The sequence below is a fragment of the Phyllopteryx taeniolatus genome, chromosome 9 (assembly GCF_024500385.1).
Source record: "Phyllopteryx taeniolatus isolate TA_2022b chromosome 9, UOR_Ptae_1.2, whole genome shotgun sequence".
Classification (NCBI taxonomy): Eukaryota; Metazoa; Chordata; class Actinopteri; order Syngnathiformes; family Syngnathidae; genus Phyllopteryx; species Phyllopteryx taeniolatus.
In genome coordinates this window covers 686,437-696,561 of record NC_084510.1, presented here as the reverse complement: position 1 = coordinate 696,561, position 10,125 = coordinate 686,437, and the positions used below count along the sequence as shown (strand labels likewise).

General features: G+C 46.4%; 1 protein-coding gene across 6 annotated transcripts in view; it reads left to right on the top strand.

Annotated features, from left to right (window-relative positions):
- The window catches only part of csnk2a4 (casein kinase 2, alpha 4 polypeptide), a 46,888-nt gene extending 36,778 nt beyond the window's left edge, over positions 1 to 10,110 (top strand). For all 6 annotated transcript variants that reach the window (XM_061785467.1, XM_061785465.1, XM_061785466.1 and 3 more), the window contains 2 exons: positions 1,679 to 1,771; positions 7,438 to 10,110. In XM_061785467.1, coding sequence (XP_061641451.1) covers positions 1,679 to 1,771; positions 7,438 to 7,556 — 212 coding nt within the window. In that variant the 3' untranslated portion in view covers positions 7,557 to 10,110. The remainder of the gene's footprint in view (positions 1 to 1,678; positions 1,772 to 7,437) is intronic.
- The last annotated feature ends 15 nt before the right edge of the window (positions 10,111 to 10,125 follow it).

Here is a 10,125-nt window from a genome sequence, read left to right as displayed (position 1 = left end):
AAGTTGACGGGAATCCACCTTCAAGGATGACCAGGTTGCAATGGATGTTGAGTGGGCAACATTTATCACAGTCTGGTGCTGCACAATGTTCTTTATCATGCCAAGATGCTGTACAATGTTCATTAAGATGGCATAAGAGTACATTAGTAAAGAGAAAAGTCGTCGTAGGGCAGATGCCTTTGGTGGTTCTGCCTCAGGACCTGGTCTGGTCGGTCAGAGCAGAATCCTCCATGGCAACGACTTTGGGGAAGTGGTCCACCTCAGATCTTATCCCAGTTGGTCACTGCAGAATCCAGACAGCACCAGCCTCAGGTCAACGTCACCTTGTAATAGAACCAAATAGAAAATGCTTTTTTCTGGCTCTCACACTCACCAAAAGACCAACATTTTGCAAGCGTAGGTTTCGGGACGGAACAAATGGTACAAGTAAGTCAGTAAAAGGGTGCGAACCCATGTGATATTTTATCAGTAAATAACAGGACCTTCACTTCTCATCTCAAGTAGACCGGGAGCCAATACAAAAGAAAACTTTTTCATCCTCGTCAAAGGTCTTGCTGCAGCGTTTTGTACTAACTGCAGGCTTTTAATCTCGGTGTTGTCCCTGCAACAATGACGGTACAACATTTGATTTAGTACAGAGGTGCTGATAAAGGTTTCTTTTCAGCGCTCTCCGTCAGTTTCTAGTTCTCCAGCTGGCAACTTGCCATATGCTTCGGCTTTCTTATCCTCTCACAAGTAACTCGGGTCTACTGTACATTATCTTGAAGCCCAGCTGGCGTCCGGCATGCCGCAAAAAGCACCGTGGTGAATGGACGAAGCCCGTTAGCAGACTTGATAGAGAGAACCATGCGGCTACAGTGGTGTGGAAAAGTGTTTGCCCCCTTCCCAATTTCTGATATTTTTGCATGTTTGTCACGCTTAAATGTTTCTTGAGCCACGCTTATGCAATCCTGTCATGCACCCACTTCAATGAGACGATCGTGCCACGTCTTTATGAGCAGGAAAAGAAAAACAATTGTGGATGCGCTCACCACGGTGGACTTCCAAGGCTCACTTTCTCACACAGGGCCATGTCGGTATGGATTTTTTTTCCTCTTAATAATAAAAACCTTTATTTAAAAACAGAATTTTGTGTTTACTTGTGTTGCCTTAGACTAATATTGATATTTGTTTGATGAAGGGAAACATTTAAGTGTGACAAACATGCAAAAAAATAAGAAATCAGGAAGCAGGCAAACCTTTTTCACACCACCGTATATGTTAAGCTAAAGGCTATAGCTAGTATGTGATCGCGACCTTACGAGCCTGTTCCAAGCCTACCTCAGGCCAGTCTTTCGACAAGATGAGCTGAGTGCCAGGATAACATCTTAGCTCTGTGCCCAGTCGTAAAATAATATAATAATAAAATAATGATGTAAAATTAGAGGCATCAGATGGGGCAAGGGAGGGTTGCTATATGAATTGTCTTCAGGAGTTTGCTTAGCGGAAAATACCGTAGTTTTGGATGACTTTCAAGTCTGCACCACAATGTAAGGTTGTGACACGACTTACCCAGGCTAAAATTACGTCGCTTGATTTATTTATTTTATCATCCAGATGAGGAACAAATACAGACGATAATATAGTATAGTAGCATGGGTATATTGGAATAAAAAAAATATTTTTGTTGTTCCTTTAGTCACCATTGTGAAGGACCAGTCTCGCGGTGGAGCTGGAGTCGCCAACCTACCCAGTGGGAACCCAGCTGTTAGTACAGCCAGCATTATCACTGGTGAGAACTAACACTCTCCCCTAGCAACCATTTCTGTCGGTTCGCTTGAAATAGATATTTGAGCTCTTACTTACACACTTGTACGGATATTATATTTTGAATTCTGTTTTAAACGGCATACATGCCAGGCAAATATGATGAAAATGTTTATCTTCGCATTTTTGAATTATGAATATCTTAACTATTTATTACTTTAAACACTGTCGCTGACCAATGAAAACCTCAGATAACCACTCCAACTTCGACGTTCTTTGTTCTGTCCATGTGTTGGAACAAAATCACCAAATCTTCTTGTTTATTGTCAAGTGTCATAATGGTGTATTTCTGCATACTTTGCTTCAAAGCACCTTTTCATTGTTCATAGGAAAATGGTAATGTGACATACAAGAGGACAATATGATTACTCATATCCAGTGTTGGGACTAACGAATTACATGTAGCGAGATTATATAATTTCATTACAAAATGGAAGTAATTGTAATCTGTTATTACTGGAAGAAAGTATGTACAACCCCAATACCAATGAAGTTTGGACATTGTGTTTAACATAAATAAAAGCAGAATACAATGATTTGCGAATCATGTTCAACCTATATTTAATTGAATAAACTACAAAGACAAGATGGCGGCACGGTGGCCGACTGGTTAGAGCGTCAGCCTCACAGTTCTGAGGTGCGGGGTTCAATCCCCGTCCCCGCCTGTGTGGAGTTTGCATGTTCTCCCCGTGCCTGCGTGGGTTTTCTCCGGGCACTCCGGTTTCCTCCCACATCCCAAAAACATGCATTAATTGGAGACTCTAAATTGCCCGTAGGCATGTCTGTGAGTGCGAATGGTTGTTAGTTTCTATGTGCCCTGCGTTTGGCTGGCAACCAGTTCAGGGTGTACCCCGCCTCCTGCCCGATGACAGCTGGTATAGGCTCCAGCACGCCCGCGACCCTAGTGAGGAGAAGCGGCTCAGAAAATGGATGGATGGATGGACAAAGACAAGATATTTAATGTTCAAACTGATAAACTTTATTGTTTTTAGCAAATAATCGTTAACATAGAATTTGATGGCTACAACACGTTCCAAAAAAGCTGGGACCGGGTCATGTTTACCACTGTGTTACATCACCTTTTCTTTGAACAACATTCAATAAACGTTTGGGAACTGAGGACACTAATTGTTGAAGCTTTGTAGGTGGAATTTTTCCCATTCTTGCTTGATGTACAGCTTCAGCTGTTCAACACTCCGGGCTCTCCGTTGTCGTATTTTACGCTTCATAATGCGCCATAAATTTTCAATGGGAGAGAGGTCTGGACTGCAGGCAGTCTTTTACTACGAAGCCACGCTGTTGTAACACGTGCAAAATGTGGTTTGGCATTGTCTCTCTGAAATAAGCAGGGGCGTCCATGAAAAAGACGTTGCTTGGATGGCAGCATATGTTTCTCCAAAACCTGTATGTACCTTTCAGCATTAATGGTGCCTTCACAGATGTGTAAGTTACCCAAGCCATTGGCACTAACACAGCCCCATACCATCACAGATGCTGGCTTTTGAACTTTGCGTCCATAACAGTCCGGATGGTTCGTTTCCTCTTTGGCCCGGAGGACACAACATCCCACAATTTCCAAAAACAATTTGAAATGTGGACACATCAGACCACAGAACACTTTTCCAATTTGCATCAGTCCATCTTAGATGAGCTTGGGCCCAGAGAAGCCGGCGGAGTTTTTGGGTGTATTTGATAAATGGCTTTTGCTTTGCATAGTAGAGTTTCAATTTGTTCTTACGGATGTAGCGCCGAACTGTATTTACTGACATTGGTTTTCTGAAGTGTTCCTGAGCCCATGTGGTGATATCCTTTACCAATTGATGTCGGTTTTTGATGCAGTGCCGCCTGAGGGATCGAAGGTCACGGGCATTCAATGTTGGTTTTTGCCTTGCCGCTGACATGCAGTGATTTCTCCAGATTCTCTGAACCTTTTGATGATATTATGGCCCATCGATGATGAAATCCCTAGATTTCTTGCAATTATACATTGGGGAGCATTGTCCTTAAACTGTTCGACTATTTTCTCATGCACTTGTTCACAAAGAGGTGAACCTCGCTCCATCTTTGCTTGTGAATGACTGAGCAATTCAGGGAAGCTCCTTTTCGACCCAATCTACCACCTTCGCGAACACCGAGGGAGCTGGACTGCCTTTGGCGTTATTTTTCTATTCTAGGATTATTTTGTGGTTTAAAACCAGTGGAATAAAATATTAATTACTGGATTTAAGAGTCCATTTTCCCACCCTGCATTGTTCCACACTCATGCTGCATTGTTCCACGATCATGCTCTTTCTTACCTGTAATGAATGTTTCAAATGTTATGTGGTGTGGAGAACATTATTTTCCATGTGACATTTGTGGCGTGGGGTGAGACATTCCAACTGGTTCAGTTAACAACAGATTTGACATTAGACATTCAAGTTTGCAGCAATACCGTCACTAGTGGCGTTCATGTAAAGTTATTAAAATATTGACTCCCAGTCAAGTCACAGACTCTTTTATGAACCCCTGTCTCTAGTGTCGTTCCGTCGCCCGTGGGTGTCGCTGTTGCCTGTTCCAACTCCCAAGTAGCAGCACTCAGCAGGGTGGAGGCGGCGCTGCGGGTCCAATCCAATCTGACGGGCGGGGAGTTAATTAACTTAGCGTTCAGGGGGGAACCCAGCATCTGTGGGTCTCCCCTTTGAAGTCTCAGGCAGACGTGATTCACTTTGCATCGGTATGGCAAAGCAAATGTCTGTGTCTTGTTGAAAATAGTTTATTGTGTTAATCCGTTTAGAGTCTGCGTGTGACTCTGGAGTTAGTCTACCTCGGCGGGGAGTGGCGGTAGTGCGAGGCTGGGGTGCCGGGTGGCATCTTTTGCCCGGCATGTCCGCTACATATCCCCCCCTTCGGCGGCTGGATCCGGCTTGATGCCGGATGTAGGCGACGTCTCGTTGAAAGATGGCACAGGTTGGCAGGAACACACACACAACAAGGCAGTTACAAAAGTACAACCTTAGCGCATATCAACCACCTTATGGCTACAACAGTTATTCTTGGTGTAGTGTTCTCAGTAAAAATCACACAAAAAAACAAGAGGAGAACTCAACGGGCACTACGGGGGGAGAAAGAAAGAGAAAGAAAAGGAAGATCAAGGAGAGGGAAGGTGCCAAGTAGAGGTTCTAATTTTGGGGGGAGCTGAATCCTAGTCTAGATTCAAAACGGGGTAGTGAGGTCCGGGGGGCAATTTAGGTCAAGGAGGGCCTCACCTGTCTGTATGGGTTTAGGTTCGGGTTCAGTCGCTCTTTTCCCACGGAAAATTTTGGGTCGCGCACCTGAACACTGGTTCAGAAGGCCCTGCAAGTTCTGAGTCTTTCGGTAGAGCAGGTAGGCGATGCCGAAGGTCATGCAGTAACCGAGACTGACCAGGGCAATTAAGATGTTATCTGCTGCAGACCAGGAATGCATGAGCGGGAGCTCGGGTGTTCTGTCCTCAGTGCTAATACCGCGTAAGGTGTTGTCAGTGTGTGTGATGTCAATCGCCTGAGTTCCTTCAAACTGAACTGAGGATCAACTTCCAATTTGTACTGTCCAAAAAAGTTAGAAATCTCAATTTCACTCTCATAATTTTCAGTTGGCAGGTCCGGTCTCAAGTGTGTGGACCATCCTCCGTTTTGTGCATGGTGCATCGTGGGCGGAGTCTTGTGTGACCCCCCCTTTCGCACCGTGAGGCCACGAATGGCGGTGAAGTGCACTTCACGGAGGCGCAATAACCAGTCCACGATAATGCGAATGCGCAGGTGCAAAGTTAAGGAGGAAACCGAAGTCAAGCTTGCGCAGGAAGGAAGAAGAGAAGGAGCGCCGCTCACGGCGAGCCACAAAAAGATCAAAAGAACGGCAGGCAACTTCGCCATCATGAACAATGTGGAACAGAAGAGGAAGGCTGAGAACCAGCATAGAAGGAGGCTCACATCACCAGTGGACGCTGCAGGTGACCAAAAAGAGCCGGGCTCATGCGTGGCCTGAGGGAGAGGTGGGTGGGTAAAACGGCATCGAGGTGTACTTGGCAAGTTCCAGAGAAGAAGTGCACGGGGAGTCTGAGGTCTGTAAGGAGAGACAAAAACTCACATGTCCTGTGCTGTTGAAGCCATGCATGTGTGAAAGTCACGGAAGAAGCAAGATGACTTAGCGTCCCTTGACGGAACAGGCCAGCTCTGTAGAGAAGTGACTATGAAGCTCAGCGTGATGGCTAAAACTGCAGTCCATTGTTTAGAGACTGAGTCCACAAATTGTAAGATCGTCAACCGGTTGCGGTTGTATTCGATGGGTCGGAGTACGGCCCAGGTTAAGTCTGTTAGGCTGCAGTCTAGTGAGTCTCTAGCGAATGATGCGGCGTGTTTGGTTAGCACTTCCCGCAAACGCTGTCGTTTTTCATCGGAACTTAGGGCGTCAGCATGCGCTATGATCTGCTGCACGTGAGTTTCAACGTCGGGACAAGGGAGTAGACGACTATCGCACGGTGTCACCGGTGCAGGCGAGTTGGTTCGCGATGAGTTTGAGGGAGTGGGTGAAGTCACGGGAGACGCATTTTCGGGTGCAGCTGGGATTGTACTGAGCGCATGGATCACCGGGTGTTGGTCTGTAGCCAGGTCCACTCTGATGATGTCATCACCCTCAGTAGGTCCCACTGGAATGAGAGCAATGTGTCGCGAAGGAACAGTGAGCTGTACTCCACCAGAGTTAGGCAATGGGAAGAGGTCTAGTGGAAGGTGACCAATCACAGGGACCGTGAGATTGAAGTCGTGGAAGTCGGAGCAGATCAAGAGGCCAAGCCTAGTGGATCTGGGGATGTGAATGTCGTTCCTTGTATGGTTGTGAATCAGCAGCACGGTTGTTCGGGAAGCGTCTAGGAGGGGAGATAGAAAACGGGCATCTTGACGTGATAGAGAAAAACTGAGATCAGTTTTGGATTCCACACCCAAAAATTTGTTAAAAACAGCTATCAGACCTAACTCAACAAAAATAGTTCCCCAGTGACTGTCCTCTTGTTGTCATCCATTTTGGAAATGGTGTAATTGTCGAATGCCCATCAGAAGCAGAGAGCTGTGATTGAATTTCTTGCTTTGGAAGGGGAATCACTACTAAACCTTTTCAAAAGGTTGACAAAATTTGTATGGGGTTATGGTTACGTCATCAGTGGCGACTCTACGATCTTCTTTGATCAGTGCCTCGAACCTTGCACTATTTCCAGGATTACCCGCTGATGGTCTGTCGCTTTTTGTCACTCAAAGCAGGCTCCTGTTCTTAGCCTTTGATACTGGACACTCACTTTTGGCCTATTGTAGCTTTCCCAAACGCATTTTGCTAACTTTTGAAAATGTTTTGTGAGCAAGAAATTCAATCGCAGCTGTCTGCTTCTGATGGGTATCCAACAATAACCTAATTTTCAAATGGCTGACAGGCTGAAACAACAATTTCTGAATAAACCTTCAAACAATTATTTAAACTATCAACGTTGAAAATTCCAGAAAAAAAATCAATCCTTAGTAGTTCAAATGAAGTTGGGCTCCTTACGTTTTGACTCCCCTTCGAATTCCAGTGCATGTACCGTTCGCTACCCGTCAAACGATAGCTGTGACCTATCTCCTCCAGGTATCTCTGCCTTGCCAGCTTCTACTGCCCTGGGCCCGCTCACCGGCTCGCCTGTCCTGTCTGGCGCCACCAACGCCCTGAGCTCCCCGCTGCCCACTGCTGCCGGAGCACCCCAGTGACACCCTCATCAAATCCAGACGGAGACGGACGGGTGCAACTCTACCAGCTCTCTCTACATCTGAACTTGTGGCCAAACCTCCTCAAAACCTTATTCTTTATTTTTAAAGTATGTTCTTCCTCTTCTCATATAAACATTCTCTTGTAACATCTGAAATGTTCTGTGTAGCTTACATACACTGATATTCATTTCTACAAATATAGTCATGCATTCAAGGGGGGAAGCAGTGTGATCCAAGGTTGTTTTGTTTTGTTGGGGTTGTGTAGTACTTTTAGAAGTACATTGGCAGAAGGCAAACAAGAAATATTCGCCATCAGGACCAAAAGGAGCACATCTCGATAAACGTCTTGCTTCCAATATCTCCGAACACGTTGTGTGTCTGCTCAGCCTCCCTGGTAAGGTCTATTCAGGGGTGCTGGAGAGGAGGGTCCGTCGGGAAGTCGAATCTCAGATTCAGGAGGAGCAGTGTGGTTTTCGTCCTGGCCGTGGAACAGTGGACTAGCTCTACACCCTCGGCAGGGTCCTCGATGGTGCATGGGAGTTCGCCCAATCAGTCTACATGTTTTGTGGACTTGGAGAAGGCGTTCGACCGTGTCCCTCGGGGAGTCCTGTGGTCCCTGTACGACCGGAGTCAGAGTTTGGTCCGCATATCCGGCAGTAAGTCGGACTCGTTCCCGGTGAGGGTTGGACTCCGCCGAGGCTGCCCTTTGTCACCGATTCTGTTCATAACTTTTATGGACAGAATTTCTAGGCGCAGCCGAGGCGTAGAGGGGGTCCGGTTTGGTGGCCTCAGTATTGCATCTCTGCTTTTTGCAGATGATGTGGTTCTGTTGGCTTCATCAAGCCGTGACCTCCAACTCTCATTGGAGCAGTTCGCAGCCGAGTGTGAAGCGGCTGGGATGAGAATCAGCACCTCCAAATCTGAGACCATGGTCCTCAGTCGGAAAAGGGTGGCATGCCATCTCCAGGTCGGGGATGAGATCCTGCCCCAAGTGGAGGAATTCAAGTATCTCGGGGTCTTGTTCACGAGTGAGGGAAGAATGGAACGGGAGATCGACAGGCGGATCGGTGCAGCGTCTGCAGTGATGCGGACTTTGTATCGGTCCGTTGTGGTAAAGAAAGAGCTAAGCCGAAAGGCGAAGCTCTCAATTTACCGGTCGATCTTCGTTCCTACCCTCACCTATGGTCATGAGCTGTGGGTCGTGACCGAAAGAACAAGATCCCGGATACAAGCGGCCGAAATGAGTTTCCTCCGCAGGGTGTCCGGGCTCTCCCTTAGAGATAGGGTGAGAAGCTCGGTCATCCGGGAGGATCTCAGAGTAGAGCCGCTGCTCCTCCGCATTGAGAGGAGCCAGATGAGGTGGCTGGGGCATCTGATTCGGATGTCTCCCGGACGCCTCCCTGGTGAGGTGTTCCGGGCATGTCCCACCGGGAGGAGACCCCGGGGCCGACCCAGGACACGCTGGAGAGACTCCATCCTTCGGCTGGCCTGGGAACGCCCCGGAAGAGCTGGATGAAGTGGCTGGGGAGAGAAAAGTCTGGGCGTCCCTGCTGATGCTACTGCCCCCGCGACCCGACCCGGATAAGCGGGAGAGAATGGATGGACGTTGTGTGTCTGGTGCTGTTCTGTGCTCCAGATATATGACACTAATGCTTGATTAGTCTTTCAAAGCCACCTAGCCATACCAGCCAAAACATCGAGACCAAATCATCCCCCTTCTTGGTGAGAGACCACACAAACTTGCACACTGTTCTGGACTGCTGGATGCGGCCCAGTACATTGATTTCTTGCGAAATGCTGCTTTCTAGTTTCTTACATTACTTCAAGACAGAACCAAAGTTTTACCCCAATTCATTGGAAATAATAATGGAACAAACCTGGTTTGATTTCTCGATAGATAAACATCTTTTAACACTGGGGGGGTTTTTTCTTCATGCAAATAATTTGCTCATTAACTCTGGAGAGAGAACACAGTAATAAGATAATCCTGGCCAAAACAAGAGGAGGAGTTGTGTTGTCCTGTAGATTTGGATGATGTGGAGTTGCTGTTGGAGACGAAAACGGAATGTTTTTGAGTCCTGGTTACTGCATAGACTATCCAAAGTAATATAAGGCACTGGAGAATATGTTGGTGCAAATGTATCCTTCCCAAATCTGTTTTACCAAAACCAAGAGTTTTTATGCACAGCAGGTGAGGAGTTTGCGTTTGTTTTGTGGCCATGCCCCCAATGTGTCAAAACCCTCATGGGTTAAGGTTGACAGTGTGAGTATTCAGAGCATTTTGTTCTAAGGATTCTTGGCACGTGAATGAAATACTGTTTCAATTTGGAGTTTAAAAAAAAAAAAAGGATATCAATCTCTGTTTTTGTGCCACAATTTGAAAGTGTAAGTTTGTGACCCTGCTGTGTCCCATCTTTTGTAGACATGAAAATGCAAATAAATCACAAAGCGTGTACATTGACTCCCTATACCACTGTATATATTTGTATGTCCTTATGTAGAAGACTAGTATTTGCAAATATTTCTGTAAATAAACATTTGTATTTATCAGGTAGCTGGTTGTTTTGTC